This window comes from Microcaecilia unicolor, chromosome 5 (assembly GCF_901765095.1).
Source record: "Microcaecilia unicolor chromosome 5, aMicUni1.1, whole genome shotgun sequence".
NCBI lineage: Eukaryota > Metazoa > Chordata > Amphibia > Gymnophiona > Siphonopidae > Microcaecilia > Microcaecilia unicolor.
In genome coordinates, this window is record NC_044035.1 from 12742671 (window position 1) to 12764650 (window position 21980).

A 21980-nucleotide genomic window follows, 5' to 3' on the forward strand; every position below is an offset into this window, starting at 1 on the left:
AAGTGCCAATTAACAATTCTTTGCCTTTTCAGCCCATTGACTTTCAACAGAAATAACGTTACAGGAAAATATATTTTGATACTTAACATATTAACATTTTCGTATCTCTGAAATGTAATGAAACACAATTGAGGCATATTTTCAAAGCAGTTAGCCTTCCAAAGTTCCATAGGTTTCTATGGAACTTTGGAAGGCTAAGTGCTTTGAAAATATGCCTCAATGCGTTTTAAACAATGGGAGCTTATTTCCAACAAAGAACTATCTGCTCAGCTCCCAGACCAGGAGATGGGAATTGCAACAACAAAAATGTCTTCCTATTCTATTCTTTGTACCTCGCCTTCCTCTACTGCTCACAACATAGGGTCCAGTACTGAACTGCAGCGGTCGTGAGATCCCTGCTGTTGCTTCAAGAGCCAATATTCAGATAGTAACGGGATGCAAATTTGTGAACTGATCTCCATGTTGCGGTCTTGTAAATCTGTTCAATGGAGAGTGATCCTGGATGGCCTATGACCCTAAATGGTGGACTTTGGTCCTGGGGAACTGAGTTGGATTCCCACTTCAGGCACAGGCAGCTCCTTGTGACTCTGGGCAAGTCACTTAACCCTCCATTGCCCCATGTAAGCCACATTGAGCCTGCCATGAGTGGGAAAGCGCAGGGTACAAATGTAACAAAAATAAAATAGATACTATTTGAGATTCTACATGGAATGTTGCTACTATTGGAGATTCTACATGGAATGTTGCTACTATTGCAGGTTGTACATGGAATGTTGCTATTCCACTAGCAGCATTCCATGTAGAAGGCTGCGCAGGCTTCTGTTTCTGTGAGCAGAAGCCTGTGCGGCCACATTGGTGATCTGCAAGGGCCGACTTGTACATGGAATGTTGCTAGTGGAATAGAATGTAGAATCTCAAATAGTAGCAACAGTGGAGTAGTGGCCTAGTGGTTAGGGTGGTGGACTTTGGTCCTGGGGAACTGAGGAACTGAGTTGGATTCCCACTTCAGGCACAGGCAGCTCCTTGTGACTCTGGGAAAGTCACTTAACCCTCCATTGCCCCATGTAAGCCGCATTGAGCCTGCCATGAGTGGTAAAGCGCAGGGTACAAATGTAATAAAAAAAAATATTATGAGGCTTGACATACACATATTGAGATTCATTTTATAAGACAACGCCTAGGTGAAGAGGCCACACAGGCACCTAGTTAAGCACTTTTTAATAAAGACACACAGATGCCTCTGTTTTTATAAAATACTAGCTATGACCAAGATCCATCCGAACAATTAACGACTATCTACCCTTCAGAAAAATGTTGAAGACACATCTCTTCAAGCTTACCCTAACGACTCAACCTAACCTTATAAGCCCACACAACTCCTGCTCTGACGATGATTATACCTTAAACCATGTCTCCCAAACTCCTTATCCTCATCCCCCAGTCTTCTCTTCTCCATCTCCCTACACCATACCCCTCCCAATCTCTTTCCTTTTGTCTATCATACCTTGTTTACCTTTCCACGTTCAATTCACATATTCTTAAAACCTTACTATTACTATGTTTATTACAGTTTGTAGTATTCTCCTTATAATACTTTGTAGTTCTATTTACTATGTAAGCCGCATTGGACCTGCTGTGTGAGGGAAAGCGCGGGGTACAAATGTAATAAATAAATAAATAAATGACTTTATCATGTTGAACAGACTGGATGGAATGTACAGGTCTTTATCTGCCGTCATTTACTATGATACACGACAGCAATCAATTCCTGTTACCCTGAGGAAGGACGCAAAATGTGGCCATGTCGGCAGCCCATCCGGTCTTATCAATCAGCTCAGCAATGTTTATAAATTAAGAACTATGACATTACACTTGAAGATGATTTTCCTACACTGGAAGTTTGAAAGGTAATTGCAAAAGTAAAGTTTGGTATAAAACTTGGGACCCATGAGGAAAAGGCTATTTTTGCATTATAGAGGTATCTCTGCTTAGATATGCCAGTTGTTCTGAGCATCCCTAAAAAATTATTTATCAGTAGTGGAAGATGAATAATTGAAAGAATAATATTGCAACTTAGGGGTCCTTTTACTAAGGTGCGTTGAAAAATGGCCTGCGCTGGTGTAGACGCATGTATTGGACGCATGCAGGTCCACTTTTCAGCGCACCTGCAAAAAAAGGCCCTTTTTTGGCCCAAAATGGACATGCAGCAAAATAAAAATGGTTGTGTGTCCATCTTGGGCCTGACACCTTACCACCACCCACTGACTTAGCATCAACCGGGTGGTAATCGTCAGCGTGCGTACAATGCCAATAATTGCCCGTTAGCACCATGCTGGAAATTTTACAGCATACGTAGTGGACGCACGTAAAAAATGAAATTACCGCCCGAGCCATCTTCCGACACAAATCAGGAGATGGCTGGCCTTCTCCTAAAGCCGGCCAAATCGGTATAATCGAAAGCCGATTTTGGCCGGCCTCAACTGCTTTCTGTTGCGGAGCCGGCGAAAGTGCAATGGGGCGTGTCGGCAGTGTATCGAAGGCGGGGCGGGGGCGTGGTTAAGAGACGGCCGGCTTCGGCCGATAATGGAAAAAAGAAAGCCAGCCCTGATGACCATTTGGCCAACTTTACTTGGTCCATTTTTGTTCATGACCAAGCCTCAAAAAGGTGCCCCAACTGACCAGATGACCACCGGATGGAATGGGGGATCACCTCCCCTTACTCCCCCAGTGGTCACCAACTCCCCTATCCCACCCAAAAAATAAAAATAAATATTTTTTCAGCCTCTATGCCAGCCTCAAATGTCATACCCAGCACCATGACAGCAGTATGCAGGTCCCTGGAGCAGTTTTAGTGGGTGCAGTGCACTTCAGCCAGGCAGGCCCATCCCCCCGTACCTGTTACACTTGTGGTGGTAAATGGGAGCCCTCCAACCCCCCCCCCCCCCGAAAACCCACTGTACCCACATGTAGGTGCCCCCCTTCATCCCTAAGGGCTATGGTAGTGGTGTACAGTTGTGGGTAGTGGGTTTTGGGGGGGCTCAGCACACAGCGTAAGGGAGCTATGTACCTGGGATCATTTTGTGAAGTCCACTGCAGTGCCCCCTAGGGTGCCCGGTTGGTATCCTGGCATGTGACGGGGACCAGTGCACTACAAATGCTGGCTCCTCCCACGACCAAATACCTTGGATTTGGCCGGGTTTGAGATGGCCGCCATTAGTTTCTATTATCAGTAAAAACCAATGGCGGCCATCTGTAACGCTGGCGATCTCTAAGAGATTTGGCCGGCCCCAACCGTATTATTGAAACGAAAGATGGCCGGCCATCTTGTTTCGATAATACAGTCGAGTACGCCGCTTGATGGGGCCAGCGTTAGAGATGGCCGCCCTTATAGATGGCCGGCCCCGTTCGATTATGGCCCTCATAGGCGCCTAAACGCGCCCAATGCACGCCAATTTGGAGTTACCGCCCGGCTATCGCGTGGCCCTAGCAGTAATTTCATTTTCGACACGCTTCTGCTACGCGCGTCTGAAAAATAAATTTTTTTTTCTGATGTTTGTCAGCTACGCGCGTCAAGTGGCACTCTAAGTGCGTAGGTCATTACTGCCCGATTAACCCGTGAGACCTTACCACTAAGTCAATGGCTGGCGGTAAGGTCTCAGACCCAAAATGGACGCGCGGCAATTTTTATTTCGCCGCACGTCTGTTTTCGGCAAAAATTTTTAAAAGGCGTTTTTTTACAGGCACGCTGAAAAATGGATCTGCGTGCACCCCAAACCCGCGCCTAAACTACCGCAGGCCATTTTTCAGCGCACCTTAGTAAAAGGACCCCTAAACTATTTAAATTGTAAGATCATATCTGACTAGATCGCAACATTCTGAACTACGTAAAACCATTCTGAGCCACCAGTTGTAACAGTAAATAAACATGTTATGCTATGTTATCTTGACAGTGGTGGAATACACGAGGGGCTGCTTCGCCATCGCTCAGGAAACACTTTGCTCTCTGCCCTGGACGCAAATGCGTACAGGATGCTCCGGCCCATCACCGCGCCTGCTTACCTCTATCATCCCACGCAGCAGGTCCGCATGCTCAGCTTCCACCTCCAGGGCCACATCCACAGAAGCAAACGGTCTGCTGGCCATCTGCTGTCTCTCCCGCATGAGTTGCTGATGAGGGGACAAAAAAAAAATTGCCTTTGAAAAATTTAAACAGGACAAATGATTTTCTCCTTTGGCTAAGACAGAATTTATCTAGCAAGCCCAACTCATTAAGGGCAAAGGGGGAGGCATTTTCCCATTTCTGTGCCTCCTCATTAATCTAGCCCTCTACTGCATGAAATGAATCACTTTACTACAAACCCGATGCTTTCACTTTGCTTTATTAAGGATGCAGTTCTTTGAGTTGCCTGTTTCTTTACACGTGTTAATAAGGTCACTGTTGTAAACGAATGGGCCAAAAGCCAACAAGATTCTTTAAAACTACTACTAAACATTTTTATAGCACTGTTAGATGTACACAGCACTGTACACATTATATGCAGCTACTTTCTCTGCCCCTAGAGGGCTCACAAACTAAATTTTGGTACCTTGGAGGGTTAAGTGACTTGCCCAAGGTCACAAGGAGCTGCAGTGAGAATTGAACCCCAAAGCCCACTGCAATAACCATTAGGCTACTCTTCCACTCTGGGTTTAAGGCACAGTCTGATAAACATGATTCCACTTTACAACCCAAAGTATTTTATCATGGGGACAGTGCTGCCACTGAAAAGAATAGGCCAAGACATCATTACAGGCCTGCACAATGGGGGAGGGGGCAAGTGCTGAGCGGGAACGGTCAGGTAGGAGAGCAAAGGGGAGGTAAGGACAGGAGAAAGGCAGGTAAGGAATGTTAGGACCATTCAGGATAGGAAAGGGGAAGGGGAAATTCAAAGCAGGAAGGGGCATCAGCGCCATGACTGCCAGCAGGCTTTAAAAAAAATTAAAGGGACCTGGGCACAGATTCATTAAAGACGTCGGTAATTCCCGTTCCCTACCGATTCCATAGCGAATCGGTAGGGAACGGGAATGCATCAACGATAGGGAATGCAAATGAGTTACTCGTTGTAGCTCACTTGCATTCTCTATTCCTTCGGTACCTGAGTCGGAGAATCGGGACGTCCCTTTAGATTAGGCTCCTCTTCCTGGTCTCTTCAGCCAATCAAAGCGGGCTTAGCTGGCTGTTGTCAGCAAAACGCGCTCTGATTGGCTGAAGAGACCAGGAAGAGGAGCCTAATCTAAAGGGACGTCCCGATTCTCCGGCAACCAGGAAAATAGAAAAATTTAGCTGTGGAGGGGTAAGTGGCGCGGCGAAGACTAAATAGAAGGGGGAAAAAAACACGAGCGCCGGCAGAGCAAAAAAAAAAAATGCGAAAAAAAGACGTCTCTCAGAAGCGCAGGGAGAGTACGCCCTTAAAGGACGCCCCTCACATGCGCTCCCTGCTTTTTTTTTCTTTTTTACCTTTTTTGGGGGCCCTTTTCCTTTCCGATTCCCTCACAGGAGCCCTAACAAGAGGTCAGACATCTCGTTAGGGTTCCTACGGTAAGGGAATCGGACAAACGGTAGTGCATCTCATTATAATAGCTTCTCAAACATTTGCATTCCGTTTTCGTTGCCTGCTACCGTGGCAGGGAAAATGCCCTTAGTGCATGCCCGGGGTGAACTACTTGCGTTTTAAACTGGCTGGAACCAGTTTAAAACGCAAGTTGTGGGCTCGTTAGGTTTTGTGCATCTGGGCCTCAGAGCTGCTGACTTCCCCTATTGTGGAGTGAGACAGAAATGCTGGAGAGCAGAGGTCAGGCTTTCTAGTGAATAGTAAGAGAATGGTGAGGATAAAAGCTCAGTATGAATGATAGACTGATATTAGAAGCGTTTGCAATTTTGCATCAGACGATCCGTTAAACGGGCTTGTTTTGACTATTCCTTTCACTCCTCTCCTTTATCAGCTAATGTTTTAAAAATTGTTTATCTCTAGAGAGAGCATTAATATGTCCTTATGTCAACTTGATGTAGAAAATCTCAAGCCTGCAGCTGCTATTGATAATACCTTTTATATTGAAGACAAGACAGCCGACATTTAGCCCTATTTAACCGTCCAGGAATGTTTCCTGGCCGGTTAAATAGAACTTAACCGGCTATCCGTGAACATTCAGCGCCTATAGTCAGCCAGGGCTGGCGTTCAGCGCTGAGCATTTAACTATGTTTCTGACCCGACTCTGACCACTTTCTAGGAATGTACGTTTATGTACTTTACTACGAATCGAGGCAGAAGCTGAGCAGGGGATACTTTTGGGCAAGTGAGAGGAAGGCGCCTAACTCAAAATTATGTGCCTAGTCCTTCTGAAGATCAGAAATGGGGTTGCAGTTATCACCTGTAAAAATGTCCTTGATGTGTTATGGGGAAACAAGAGCCGATCCTTCTCTGTGGAATTTATTTTTACCCTGCGCTTTCCCACTCATGGCAGGCTCAATGCGGCTTAGGTACTTATTTGTACCTGGGGCAATAGAGGGTTAAGTGACTTGCCCAGAGTCACAAGGAGCTGCCTGTGCCTGAAGTGGGAATCAAACTCAGTTCACCAGGACCAAAGTCCACCACCCTAACCACTAGGCCACTCCTCCACTGTTGCTACTATTTGAGATTCTACATGGAATGTTGCTATTCCACTAGCAACATTCCATGTAGAAGTCGGCCCTTGCAGATCACCAATGTGGCAGCGCAGGCTTCTGCTTCTGTGAGTCTGACGTCCTGCACGTATGTGCAGGACGTCAGACTCACAGAAACAGAAGCCTGCGCAGCCTTCTACATGGAAGGTTCCTAGTGGAATAGCAACATTCCATGTAGAATCTCCAATTGTAGCAACATTCCATGTAGAATAGTAGCAACATTCCATGTAGAATCTCCAATAGTAGCAACATTCCATGTAGAATCTCCAATAGTATCTATTTTATTTTTGTTACATTTGTAGCCTGCGCTTTCCCACTCATGGCAGGCTCAATGCGGCTTACATGGGGCAATGGAGGGTTAAGTGACTTGCCCAGAGTCACAAGGAGCTTTCTGTGCCTGAAGTGGGAATCCAACTCAGTTCCTCAGGACCAAAGTCCACCACCCTAACCACTAGGCCACTCCTCCACTACCAGGCTACTAACATCTCTGTCAGCCTTATTTATTTCTGGAAGTATTTTTTTTTCCAGGTTGATGCTGGGATGATTGTAAGGGTGGATGAAGAAAAGTTACCAGTTTTAGCATAGCAACTGTCTTTTGTTTGGTTTTGTTTTTGGATATATCTGTCTGTTAGTATATTTACTGTGCATGCTTTAAATTGAAACCTGCTTTGGCTTTTTCTCGGGCTACAAATAAAATAAACAAAGAAAACGGAATATTTATAGACCCTTCACTGTTTTCAGTTTTCGTATGTGTGTTGGAGTATAATACTTATGATATGATACTTATGCTGACCCAGAATATTTGTTTTCTGACATACAGAATATTTGTTTGACAGGTTGCTACCACAACGCTCCGTTGCGGTGGGTAACTCACTACCAGGACTGTGCTGAGAAACAAGTCCAAAGGCTGGTGTTTTCATCAGAGGGTGCCTGGGAGAGAGGAATGCAGATTGGCCACTCATTGTTCTGTTCTAGGCACACTTGTTTGTGAGCTGTTATAAAAAGAGGGGGAAGCCCGGGCTGAAACAGAAGCTCTGTACCTGGTTTGACGGACGCCTCTCTCCAGTGTGGAATTGTCCAACAGAATTCTCTGGGCGGTCATCGGTGCTTCCCCGATTGCCGTTACGGCTCAGAAGAAGGCTACAATCCTGTGGTGATGTATGTGTGAACTGCATGAGTGTTATGTAATAGGTGTGTGCCTACTGATGTGTGAATAAACAATCTTTAAAGCAATATCCGAACCCTTGATTTGATACAGTATGTCCAAGAAATTGTATCTCTCCATTGCTGATCCCTGGCAAGAGGAGACAGCACGGGGCAGGCTGGTTTTGTGTTCCACAAAATGAAACACATTGGAGGTTTTGGCAGTACACAGAGGGCAAATTTCAAACTGATTTAGTGGGCTTAAAGAGCATTTCACAGACATAAACTGTTTAAAAACCACTGTTTTTGTATATGGGTAAGGATATGCACATAGGGCCAGGATTCTATAAATGGTGTCTAAAATCTTGATGCGTCCAATTAAAGCGTCTTAGCGCTGTTCTAAAGTTATATAGAATATAACGGTTATTCTATAAACCGTTATATAAAGTTAGGTGGAGGGGCATAATCGAACAGCGGCGGCCATCTATACGGCCAGCGCCGCAAACAGCGGCCCCGAACCGTATTATCAAAAAGTATGGCCGGCCATTTTTCGTTTTGATAATACGGTTGGGGCCGGCCAAATGTCAGAGATGGCCGGGTTTGAGATGGCCGGCATCGGTTTTCGCCAATAATGGAAACCGATGCCGGCCATCTCAAACCCGGCCAAATCCAAGGTATTTGGTCGTGGGAGGGTCTAGCATTTGTAGTGCACTGACATGCCAGGACACCAACCGGGCACCCTAGGGGGCACTGCAGTGGACTTCAAAAATTGCTCCCAGGTGCATACCTCTCTTGTGTGCTAAGCCCCCCAAATCCCCCCCAAAACCCACTACCCACAACTGTACACCACTACCATAGCCCTTAGGGATGAAGGGGGGCACACCTACATGTAGGTACAGTGGGTTTTGGGGGGAGTTGGAGGGCTCCCCCATTCCCTCCGGTGGTCATCTGGTCAGTTCGGGCACCTTTTTGAGGCTTAGTTGTAAACAAAAAGGGACCATGTAAAGTCGGCCAAATGCTCGTCAGGGCCGGCTTTCTTTTTTCCATTATCGGGCGAAGCCGGCCATCTCTTAACCACTCCCCAGTCCCATCTTCTGTACCCCGCCGACATGCCCCCTTGAACTTTGGCCGGCTCCGCGACGGACTGCAGTTGAGGCCGGCCAAAATCGGCTTTCGATTATACCGATTTTGCCGGACTTGAGAGATGGCCAGCCATCTCCCGATTTGTGTCGGAAGATGCCTGCCCTTCTCTTTCGAAAATAAGCAGGATAATGGTTTATAGAATAGCGCATAGGACCGGAAAACACGCCTACATTTAGGTGCAGCCATTTACGCCAGTGGCTTAAATACCCGCATCTAAATGTAGGTGCATTTCCCCAAATTCTATAACAATGCAAATAAATTTCAGTATCGCCCCCAACATACCCACACTCCTTTCATAGCCACGCCCCCTTTTCAGCTACGCTTGTTAGAATGCACCACTTTTTAGAAAGCGCCTAAAAAAAAGCGTGCGCACATTCCAATTATTGCTAATTAGTGATGATAATTGGTTGCTATTGGCCAATTATCATCGATTGGCTAGTTACTTCAATAGCGCATTTCAATTGGGCACACGCACAATTTCATGTGTGTTATTTGCTGCGCCTTATATAGAATCGGGGGGGGGGGGGGGAATGGGAGTAACATAGTAGATGACGGCAGAAAAAGACCTGCACGGTCCATCCAGTCTGCCCAAGAAGATAAATTCATATGTGCTACTTTTTTATTTGTAGCTGTCCTCTTCAGGGCACGGACCGTATAAGTCTGGCCAGCCCTATCCCCGCCTCCCAACCACCAACCCCGCCTCCCACCACCAGCTCTGGCACAGAACGTATAAGTCTGCCCAGCCCTATCCCCGCCTCCCAACCACCAACCCCGCCTCTCAACCACCAGCTCTGGCACAGACCGTATAAGTCTGCCCAGCACTATCCCCGCCTCCCAACCACCAGCTCTGGCACAGACCCTATAAGTCTGCCCAGCACTATCCCCGCCTCCTAGCCACCAGCTCTGTCACAGACCCTATAAGTCTGCCCAGCTCTATCCCTGCCTCCCAACCACCAGCTCTGGCACAGACCCTATAAGTCTGCCCAGCAATATCCCGGCCTCCCAGCCACCAGCTCTGGCACAGACCCTATAAGTCTGCCCAGCACTATCCCTGCCTTTTATGGCACTTATTCTATACAGAGATGTGGTAGCCGTGTTAGTCCACTTTTAAAGGTAATCAATAGAAATCAAACATGGAAAAGAAAATAAGATGATACCTTTTTTATTGGACATAACGTAATACATTTTTTTTTATTAGCTTTCGAAGGTTGCCCTTCTTCCTCAGATCGGAAATAAGCAAATGTTGGTAGATGACAGTATATAGAAGCGAAACATCAAAGCATTTCAGTGACAGTCTAACAGGATGAGGGTGGGTTGGGTGAGAGACAGATAAGAGAGTGACAAAGCAGTACAATTTTATGGTTTAGAATGGGCTAGAAAACCCAGATCTTTGTTAAGTCCTGTCTGGTGGGTGTAAAAATATTTATTTATTTATTTGTTGCATTTGTATCCCACATTTTCCCACCTATTTGCAGGCTCAATGTGGCTTACATTGTGCCGGAGTGGCGATCGCCATTTCCGGGTTGAGAAATACAGGGTATGATACATACCTGTAGCAGTTGTTCTCCGAGGACAGCAGGCTGATTGTTCTCACGACTGGGTGACGTCCGCGGCAGCCCCCACCAACCGGAAATAAGCTTCGCGGGACGGTCGACACGCAGGGCACGCCCACCGCGCATGCGCGGCCGTCTTCCCGCCCGTGCGCGACCGCTCCCGCCAGTTGAATGACTAGCAAAAAATATGAAATACACAACTCCAAAGGGGAGGAGGGAGGGAAGGTGAGAACAATCAGCCTGCTGTCCTCGGAGAACAACTGCTACAGGTATGTATCATACCCTTTCTCCGAGGACAAGCAGGCTGCTTGTTCTCACGACTGGGGTATCCCTAGCTCTCAGGCTCACTCAAAACAAGAACCCAGGTCAATTGAACCTCGCAACGGCGAGGAAACAACAGAAATTGACCTACGAAGAACAACTAACTGAGAGTGCAGCCTGACCAGAATAAATTCGGGTCCTGGAGGGTGGAGTTGGATTTACACCCCAAACAGATTCTGCAGCACCGACTGCCCGAACCGACTGTCGCGTCGGGTATCCTGCTGGAGGCAGTAATGTGATGTGAATGTGTGGACAGATGACCACGTCGCAGCCTTGCAAATCTCTTCAATAGTGGCTGACTTCAAGTGGGCCACTGACGCTGCCATGGCTCTAACACTATGAGCCGTGACATGACCCTCAAGAGTCAGCCCAGCCTGGGCGTAAGTGAAGGAAATGCAATCTGCTAGCCAATTGGAGATGGTGCGTTTCCCGACAGCGACCCCTAGCCTGTTAGGGTCGAAAGAAACAAACAATTGGGCGGACTGTCTGTGGGGCTGTGTCCGCTCCAAGTAGAAGGCCAATGCTCTCTTGCAGTCCAATGTGTGCAACTGACGTTCAGCAGGGCGGGTATGCGGCCTGGGGAAGAATGTTGGCAAGACAATTGACTGGTTAAGATGGAACTCCGACACCACCTTCGGCAGGAACTTTGGGTGGGTGCGGAGCACTACTCTGTTGTGATGAAATTTGGTATATGGAGCATGAGCTACTAGGGCTTGAAGCTCACTGACCCTACGAGCTGAAGTAACTGCCACCAAGAAAATGACCTTCCAGGTCAAGTACTTCAGATGGCAGGTATTCAGTGGCTCAAAAGGAGGTTTCATCAGCTGGGTGAGGACGACGTTGAGATCCCATGACACAGTAGGAGGCTTGACAGGGGGCTTTGACAAAAGCAAGCCTCTCATGAATCGAACGACTAAAGGCTCTCCAGAGATGGCTTTTCCTTCCACACGATAATGGTAAGCACTAATCGCACTAAGGTGATTCCTTACTGAGTTGGTCTTGAGGCCAGACTCTGATAAGTGCAGAAGGTATTCAAGCAGGTTCTGTGCAGGGCAAGAACGAGGTTCTAGGGCCATGCTCTCACACCACACGACAAACCTCCTCCACTTGAAAAAGTAACTCTTTTTAGTGGAATCCTTCCTAGAGGCAAGCAAGACCCGGGAGACACCCTCAGACAGACCCAACGCAGTGAAGTCTACGCCCTCAACATCCAGGCCGTGAGAGCCAGAGACTGGAGGTTGGGGTGCAGCAACGCTCCGTCGTTCTGCGAAATGAGAGTCGGAAAACACTCCAATCTCCACGGTTCTTCGGAGGACAACTCCAGAAGAAGAGGGAACCAGATCTGACGGGGCCAAAAGGGCGCGATCAGAATCATGGTGCCGCGGTCTTGCTTGAGCTTCAGTAAGGTCTTCCCCACCAAAGGTATGGGAGGATAAGCATACAGGAGGCCGGTCCCCCAATGGAGGAGAAAGGCATCCGACGCTAGCCTGCCGTGTGCCTGAAGTCTGGAACAGAACAGAGGCAGCTTGTGGTTGGTCTGAGAGGCGAAAAGGTCCACCGAGGGGGTGCCCCACGCTCGGAAGATCTTGCGTACCACTCTGGCATGGAGCGACCACTCGTGCGGTTGCATGACTCTGCTCAGTCTGTCGGCCAGACTGTTGTTTACGCCTGCCAGGTACGTGGCTTGGAGGAGCATGCCGAACCGACACGCCCAACGCCACATCCCGACGGCCTCCTGGCACAGGGGGCGAGATCCGGTGCCCCCCTGCTTGTTGACGTAATACATTGCAACCTGATTGTCTGTCCGAATTTGGATAATTTGACAGGACAGCCGATCTCTGAAAGCCTTCAGTGCGTTCCAGATCGCTCGGAGCTCCAGGAGGTTGATCTGCAGATCCTTTTCCTGGAGGGACCACAGACCCTGAGTGTGGAGCCCATCGACATGGGCTCCCCACCCCAGGCGAGATGCATCCGTCGTCAGCACTTTCGTGGGCTGCGGAATTTGGAATGAACGTCCCAGGGTCAAATTGGTCCGGATGGTCCACCAGAGCAGTGAAGTGCGGCAACTGGTGGAGAGGCGGATGACATCTTCTAGATTCCCGGTGGCTTGAAACCACTGGGAAGCTAGGGTCCATTGAGCAGATCTCATGTGAAGACGAGCCATGGGAGTCACATGAACTGTGGAGGCCATATGACCCAGAAGTCTCAACATCTGCCGAGCTGTGATCTGCTGAGACGCTCTGGTCTGCGAAGCCAGGGCCAAGAGATTGGTAGCCCTCGCTTCGGGAAGGTAGGCCTGAGCCGTCTGGGTATTCAGCAGCGCTCCTATGAATTCCAGAGACTGAGTAGGCTGGAGATGGGACTTTGGGTAATTTATCACAAACCCCAGCAGCTCCAGAAGTTGAATAGTGCACTGCATGGACCGGAGGGCTCCTGCCTCCGAGGTGCTCTTGACCAGCCAATCGTCGAGATATGGGAACACGTGCACTCCCAGCTTGCGGAGATACGCCGCCACCACCACGAGGCACTTTGTGAACACTCGTGGGGCAGAGGCGAGCCCAAAGGGCAGCACACAATACTGAAAGTGCCGTGCGCCCAGGCGGAATCTGAGATACTGTCTGTGAGCTGGCAGTATCGGGATGTGAGTGTATGCGTCCTTTAAATCCAGGGAACATAGCCAATCGTTTTTCTGAATCATTGGCAGAAGGGTGCCCAAGGAAAGCATCCTGAACTTTTCTTTGATCAGGAATTTGTTCAGGCCTCTCAGGTCTAGGATGGGACGCATCCCCCCTGTTTTCTTTTCCACAAGGAAGTACCTGGAATAGAATCCCTGCCCTTCCTGCCCGGGTGGTACGGGCTCGACCGCATTGGCGCTGAGAAGGGCGGAGAGTTCCTCTGCAAGTACCTGCTTGTGAAGGGAGCTGAAAGACTGAGCTCCCGAAGGACAATTTGGAGGCAGGGAGGCCAAATTCAGGGCGTATCCGCACCGCACTATTTGGAGAACCCACTGGTCGGAGGTTATGAGAGGCCACCTTTGGTGAAAAAATTTTAACCTCCCTCCGACCGGCAGATCGTCCGGTACGGACACTTGTAGGGCGGCTATGTTCCCGTGGATCCAGTCAAAGCCCGTCCCCGGCTTTTGCTGTGGAGGCGCAGGGGGCTGCTTAGGCGCACGCTGTTGACGAGAACGAGCGCGCTGGGGCTGTCCCTGTGCCTGACGAGGCCTTCGGGCCGGCTGGTTGTACCTACGCTTCGCAAAAGAATAGGGTGCAGCCTGCCGTGCCCGGGAAAAAACGCCCACCCGTGGGGGCGGGTGCTGAAGGCGCCCGGTGGGAGAGCTTGTCGAGAGCGGTTTCCCGCTGATGCAGTTGGTCCACCATCTGCTCGACCTTCTCACCGAAAATGTTATCCCCCCGGCAAGGGACGTCAGCCAGTCTCTGCTGGGTGCGGTTGTCCAGGTCAGAGGCACGCAGCCATGAGAGCCTGCGCATCACTATACCTTGGGCCGCAGCACGAGATGCCACGTCACAGGTGTCAAAAATCCCCCTGGACAGGAACTTTCTGCACGCCTTCAGCTGCCTGACCACCTCCTGATAAGGCCTGGACTGCTCCGGCGGGAGCTTATCGACCAGGTCCGCCAGCTGTTGCACATTGGTCCGCATGTGGATGCTCATATAGAGCAGGTAAGATTGGATGCGGGTCACGAGCATGGAGGATTGGTAGGCCTTCCTCCCAAATGAGTCCAGAGTGCGAGACTCCCGCCCCGGGGGCGCCGAGGCGGTATCCCTCGAACTCCGTGCCCTCTTGAGAGCAGAATCCACGACCGCTGAGTCATGGGGCAACTGGGCCCGCATGAGCTCTGGGTCAGAGTGGATCCTGTACTGGGACTCTGCTTTCTTGGGAATGGTGGGATTAGTTAGTGGTCGCACCCAGTTCCGGAGCAGCGTCTCCTTCAGGACATTGTGCAGCGGTACCGTGGAGGACTCTCTAGGTGGTGATGGATAGTCGAGGACCTCGAGCATCTCGGCCCTCGGCTCTTCCACAGAGACCACGGGAAAGGGAATGCTTATAGACATATCCCGCACAAAGGAGGCAAAGGAGAGACTCTCAGGAGGTGAGAGCTTCCTCTCCGGTGACGGCGTGGGGTCCGAGGGAAGGCCCGTAGACTCCTCTGAGGAGAAATATCTCGGGTCCTCCTCTTCCCCCCACGAGTCCTCATCCTCGGTATCGGACATTAGCTCATGTAGCTGCGTCCGGTACCGGGCCCGGCTCGACGTCGAGGCACCGAGGTCTCGGTGTCGTCGAGCGGTGGACTCCCGCGCCGGCGGGGACGGAGCTCCCTCCATCGACGTCGACGGGGACTCCACCTGCGTGGCTGTCGAGACCGGCACCGCAAGCGGCGGCGGTGTCGACTGCCCCGGCGCCGGGCTAGAGCTCGCCGGCGCCACAGTCATCGGCGCCGAGGGCGCAAGCACCCCCGGCGCCGGCACAGCCTGGCGCATCAGCCCTTCCAGGATCCCCGGAAGGATGGCTCTGAGGCACTCGTCCAGGCCCGCTGCCGGGAAAGGCGGTGGGGCCGGTAAGGGTGTCGGTGCCGGAAGCTGCTGGGGGCCAGGAGACGGCACCGAGGTGCCGGAACCCAGACGCGTCGGTACCTCCACCACCGACGGAGATCTCTCCTCTCTACGATGACGCTTCGGCGTCGACTCCCCTTCAGGGTGCACCGAGGGCTCCCGGTGACGGCGCTTCTTGTCCTTTTTCCGGTGCACGTCACCGGCGCCGGAGGGCATGGAGGAGGAGGAGGTCGATCCCCCTCGGTCTCGAGGGTACCGGGTCCGACAGGGTTCGGTCCCGTGGCTCACGAGTTGAGGGAGTGACCGGGGCCGACTGCCCACGCGGTCTCTCTACCCCACTCTCGCCGGCGGACCGGCGGGCCGACGGGACCTGTTCTCCTGGGGTCGCTGCCATCGGTGCCGATGTCTCGGGCATCGATACCGGTACCGAAGAACCGGTCTTCGATACCGATGCCGTCGAGGTCGACGTCGAGGGGCCGGCGCAAGTTCCAAAAAGACGGTCCCGCAGAACTTGCCTCGCAACCTGAGTCCGTTTCCGGAGACCGAGACACAAAACGCACGACTTGAGATTGTGCTCCGGCCCGAGGCACTGGAGGCACCAAGCGTGGGTGTCGGTCTGCGAGATCGGCCGGCCGCAGCGACCACACTTTTTAAATCCACTCGGGACCTTCGAGGACATCGACGGAAAAAATCGCGTCGGCGAAGTCAAAGTCGGCAATGGTGGCTAAAATCACACCACGAAAACTGAAACCGACCGAGCGGCCACTAGGCCGCAACGAGGCGTCCCCGCTAGAAAGCGAGGGAAAAGAAGGAGCGCGTGCTCCACACGCGCAAAATTCTCTCTTTTTTTTTTTTTTTTTTTTTTTTTAATAAAAGAGAAAGAAGAAGAAGAAGAGGCCGAACAGGCCAAAAGCGACGATCCGCGTAAACGCGGTCGAAAAAAATCCGGCGGCTGAAACGAGAGAGAGGGGAAAACACAACTCTCTCAGTCGCGGAAAAAAGTAACTGGCGGGAGCGGTCGCGCACGGGCGGGAAGACGGCCGCGCATGCGCGGTGGGCGTGCCCTGCGTGTCGACCGTCCCGCGAAGCTTATTTCCGGTTGGTGGGGGCTGCCGCGGACGTCACCCAGTCGTGAGAACAAGCAGCCTGCTTGTCCTCGGAGAAAAAGTGATATTGCATTAGAGTTCATAAATGATAAGGTAAATTACAAAGTAGCTTTGCATTAAAGTTCATAAATTATAGAGTAAGTTAGACAATCAAATATAGAAAGTTCATGTCCTGCATGAGGAGTAGAGTGGTAGTGAGTAATGCGTAACGTTCATTAGTGGCTGCGTAAATGAAGCAGTCAATGTAGAGAGGTCCGTTTCATCTAGTTTTGGTGAAGTTTCGTTTCTAGTATTTAGGATGGATCATTGTGGTATGCCTTTTTGAACAGGTTGGTTTTCAGTAGTTTTCGGAAGATTGCTAGGTCGTGCATTGTTTTTATAACGTTTGGTAGTGCATTCCATAGTTGCGTGCTTATGTAGGAGAAGCTGGATGCATATGTTGATTTGTATATAAGTCCTTTGCAACTGGGGTAGTGTAGATTCAAGAATGTGCGTGCTGACCTTTTTTTGTTCCGGGTTGGCAGGTCTATGAGGTCTGACATATAGATTGGGGCTTCACCGTGAATGATTTTATGGACCAGGGTGCAAATTTTGAATGCAATTCATTCTTTTAGTGGGAGCCAGAGTAGTTTTTCTCTTAGGGATTTTGGCACTTTTGTATTTCGTTTTTCCAAATATGAGTCTGGCTGCTGTGTTTTGGGCAGTTTGGCGTTTCTTAATGATTTGTTCTTTGCATCCGGCGTAGATGGCATTGCAGTAATCTAGGTGGCTTAACACCATTGATTGTACCAGGCTGCGGAATATTTCCCTTGGGAAGAAAGGTTTTACACATTGAATGGAACATTTTCTTTGTTGTGTTTTTCGCATGGCTTTCTAGTGTGAGATTTCGGTCTATTGTAACTCCGAGAATTTTCAGGCTGTCCGAAACCGGAAGGGTGTATTCTGGGGTGCTTATGGTGGTGGGTTTGTTCGTGTTATATTGTGAGGAGAGGATGAGACATTCAGTTTTTTCTACATTGAGCTTTAGTTGGAATGCATCCGCCCATGAATTCATTATTTGGAGGCTGTGTTTGATTTCATTTGCGATTTCTTTTAGATCATTCTTTTAATCATTCTGACTTCAAAGGTCTTACTGAAAGATGAATTACTGAAAGAGATATTTCCATCCCCACCAGTGCTGGCCTTCTGACAGCCACCCAACTTAAAACACAAGCTAATTAGAAGTAAGCTCCCAACACAGACTCAAAAAGAAAAGAATGGCACACATCCTTGCAATATATCCAGCTGCAAACTATGCCAAAATATTTCACAGGACCTCACGGTCATCCACAAAATATTCAACATTAAGGAATCTTTCACATGCTCATCTTCCAATGTGGTATATATCATTCAGTGTAAAAAAATGCAATGAAGGGTGCTACACTGGAGAAACAAGTGAGATGCTTTTCGTCGCCCTTCTCTGTACCTTTTCTACTATATCTTTTTTGAGATACGGTGACCAGAATTGCAGTGGATTTTCCCAAGTCCAAATTAATAATGGCTTATGGACTTTTCTGTTAGGAGATTATCCAGACCTTTTTAAACCCTGCTAAGTTAACCGCTTTTAGAACATTCTCTGGCAATGAATTCCAGAGTTTAATGACACATTGAGTGAAGAAATATTTTCTCCGATTTGTTTTAAATTTACTACTTTGTAGCTTCATTGTGTGCTCCCTCGTCCTAGTATTTTTGGAAAGAGTAAACAAGCGATTCACGTCTACCCGTTCCACTTCAGTCAGTATTTTATAGACCTCTGTCATATCTCTCCTCAGCCGTCTTTTCGCCAAGCCGAACAGCCCTAGCTGCTTTAGTCTTTCCTCATATGGCAGCTGTAACAAGCATTAACTAAGTATAATCAGTGCTGGATAGCGGCACTAAATATATGTGGTTTGTTTAAAAGTTCTGGCTGATGTTTTAGCAACATTGCTAGTCGCAGTCTTTAAATATTGATTGTTAAATCACCTGTTTGGGCTGATTCTCAGCAGCACTTAACCGTTTACTGCTCCTGAAAATAACCTGCTAGTACCAAAATCAAAACTATCCTTGGGGTGGAGTTGACTCTTAGGGGTCCTTTTACTAAGGTGCGCCGAAAAGTGGCCTGTGCTGGTGTAGACGCGTGCATTGGACGCGCGCGGGTCCATTTCTCAGCCTTTTATTTGGCCAAAAATGGACGTGCGGCACCGCCACCCACTGACTTAGCGGTAAGGTCTCACGCGTTAACCGGGCGGTAATCACGAGAGGCACGCACTGCCAATTACCGCCCGGTTAGCGCCGCTTATCGGAAATTTCTGGCGCGCGTAGTGGGCATGCGTAAAAAATGAAATTACCGCCCAGGCTACGGGGTAGCCAGGCGGGTAGTTGTGAACTGGCATCCGTTGGGCGCGCAGAGGCGCTTACGCGGCTTAGTAAAACGGCCCCTCAGCCAGTTAATTGCTGATATTCAGAACTTAACCAGCCAGGTTAACCACAGAAATGTCAGTCTGTCTTTATGCCATAACCCCTGGCTGGTTAAGTTCTGAATATCGCACCTAACTGGCTATACGTTAAATTCAATGCCGAAGCTTGGACGTGGCCCGGCATTGAATTTTCGGCCAATAACGCCTGTGATGGTCAGCAAAACAACATTTGGAAAAACGTGATTCGAAAGCGCCAAACCCCTCTGAGAAAAACTGCACTGGCTCCCAATCAAAGAACGTATTGCTTTCAAAATCTGCACCCTGGTTCATAACATTATCTACGGCGAAGCCTCGGGATACATGACAAACCTCATAGACCTACCAACCAGAAACACAACAAGATCAACACGAACATACCTAAATCTCCACTACCCAAACTGCAAAGGACTCAAATACAAATCAACCTATGCATCCAGCTTTTCCTACATAAGCACACAACTATGGAAAGCACTACCAAAAGCCGTGAAAACAACTTATGATCACCTAAACTTCCGGAAATCATTAAAATTAACCTGTTGAAAAAAACATACCCTTCCGACCCAACTCAAATGCCTGAACCCTGCAACACAACGAAACCAAAGCTCGTAATGGATGTATAATAACTCTTCCTCTCTACGATTCCCTAATGTGTCTGTACACACAAACCTTATTCTACCACAACATTACAGTATTTGTTCATACCGGAATTGGCGAACGCCTTTACGGTACTATGTAAGCTACATTGAGCCTGCAAATGGGTGGGAAAATGTGGGATACAAATGTAACAAATAAATAAAACGCAGATTTCCACTGGCTAAATACTGGGCCCCTTAGGGGTCAATATTCATCAGGACTTAACTGGGTCGGAAGGCTCTTACTCGGTTAAATCATACTGACCAAATCCAGTCCTGGTAGCCAACGGCGGTTAACCAGAGAGTTTAACTGAATGCCAGCTCAGATTGCCAGGGCTTTCCCCAGGGCGCTGCAGTGATGAAGCAAAGGCAGATCTGGCTGTTATCAATGTTGCTGTAAGAATAACTATCTGGGTAAATTGGGTGGAGAAAAGGCTGGCTCGGTGCTGAATATTGGGGGTGGGGGTTAGTGGCACCGGGGTGAATTATAGATGTATTTCACAGTACAGAAAAGGTTTTTATAAAATTCTAATCGCACCACCTGGTGAGCCACAGCGGCATCTTGTTCTTCTCAACCATGTCGCAGTGTTGCTATCCAGCTGTGTGTTACATTTCATTTTTGTCACTATCAAGGGCAGGCAGCCTCTCCCTCTCGATTTTATGGACTCTGTATACCGGCACTGAATAAGAAATAGAGCAGGTGCCAGAAACTGGAAAAAAAAACCCACTTGGACGCTGCAGAGCTTGCGATGTTACGGAGTCCGTGCCGCTCCCTCAAAGAGGCCTGTAAAAAGTTGTCACCATCATAGGTACACCGGTATTTCTTCTGTGTCCTTTCAAATTACGACTCATTACAGAATGAGAAAGAAAATTTTAATGACCAGAACTCATTACAATCCTTACCTCCATGGTTTTCTACAACTAATAAAAGAACTATTAAATATTTACATCAGGAAGAGCCATAAGTACATAAATATTGCCACACTGGGACAGATAGAAGGGTCCATCAAGCCCAGAATCTTGTTTTCAACAGTGGCCAATCCAGGTCACAAATACCTGGCAAGATCCCCAAAAAAGCAGAAAACATTTTATGCTGCTTATCCAAGAAATAAGCAGTGGATTTTCCCCAAGTCCACTTTAATAATGGTCTATGTCCTTTTCCTTTAGGAAGCTGTCCAAACCTTTTTAAACCCCGCTAAGCTAACCACCTTTACCACATTCTCTGGCAACAGATTCCAGAGTTTAATTATACGTTGAGTGAAGAAAAGTTTTCTGTGATTCGTTTTAAATTCACCATCCCTTTCTTAATAATTCCTAGCATCCTGTTTGCTTTTTTGGCCGCCACCACACACTGAGCAGAAGATTTCAGCGTATTATCTACGACACCCAGATCTTTTTCCTGAGTGCTGACCCCCAAGGTGAACCCTAGCATCAGGTAACTGTGATTCAGATTATTCTTCCCAATGTGCATCACCTTGCATTTGTCCACATTAAATTTCATCTGCCATCTGGATGTCCAGTCTTACAATTTTTTAAGGTCCGCATGTGTTTTAACAACCTTGAATAGTTTTGTGTCATATAGAAATTTAATCACCTCACCCATCGTTCCGATTTCCATATCATTTATAAATTACTACTACTACTTATCATGTCTATAGCGCTACTAGACGTACGCAGCGCTGTACACTTGAACATGAAGAGACAGTTCCTGCTCGACAGAGCTTACAATCTAATTAGGACAGACAAACAGGACAAACAAGAGATAAGGGAATATTAAAGTGAGGATGATAAAATAAGGGTTCTGAACAAGTGAATAAGGGTTAGGAGTTAAAAACAGCATCAAAAAGGTGGGCTTTTAGCTTAGATTTGAAGACGGCCAGAGTTGGAGCTTGACGTACCGGCTCAGGAAGTCTATTCCAGGCATGTGGTGCAACAAGATAAAAGGAACAGAGTTTGGAGTTAGCGGTGGAGGAGAAGGGTGCAGATAAGAGAGATTTACCCAGTGAACGGAGTTCCCGGGGAGGAATGTAGGGAGAGATGCGAGTGGAGAGGTAATGAGGAGCTGCAGAGTGAATGCACTTACAGGTCAATAAGCGGAGTTTGAACTGTATGCAGAAATGGATAGGAAGCCAGTGAAGTGACTTGAGGAGAGGGCTAATATGAGCATAACGACACTGGCGGAATATTAGTTGTACAGCAGAATTTTGAACAGATTGAAGAGGAGAGAGATGGCTAAGTGGGAGACCTGTGAGAAGCAAGTTGAAATAGTCTAAGCGAGAGGTGATAAGAGTGTGGATGAGGGTTCTGGTAGTGTGCTCAGAAAGGAAAGGGTGA

The 21980-nt window shown here is 48.5% G+C and overlaps 1 protein-coding gene across 1 annotated transcript in view; it reads right to left on the reverse strand.

Moving 5' to 3' along the window:
• ATRNL1 (attractin like 1) overlaps positions 1 to 21980 on the reverse strand; it is a 1590902-nt gene that overhangs the window by 248577 nt on the left and 1320345 nt on the right. The window contains 1 exon segment of the mRNA XM_030202658.1: positions 4060 to 4167. Within this exon segment, the coding sequence (XP_030058518.1) occupies positions 4060 to 4167 (108 nt within the window).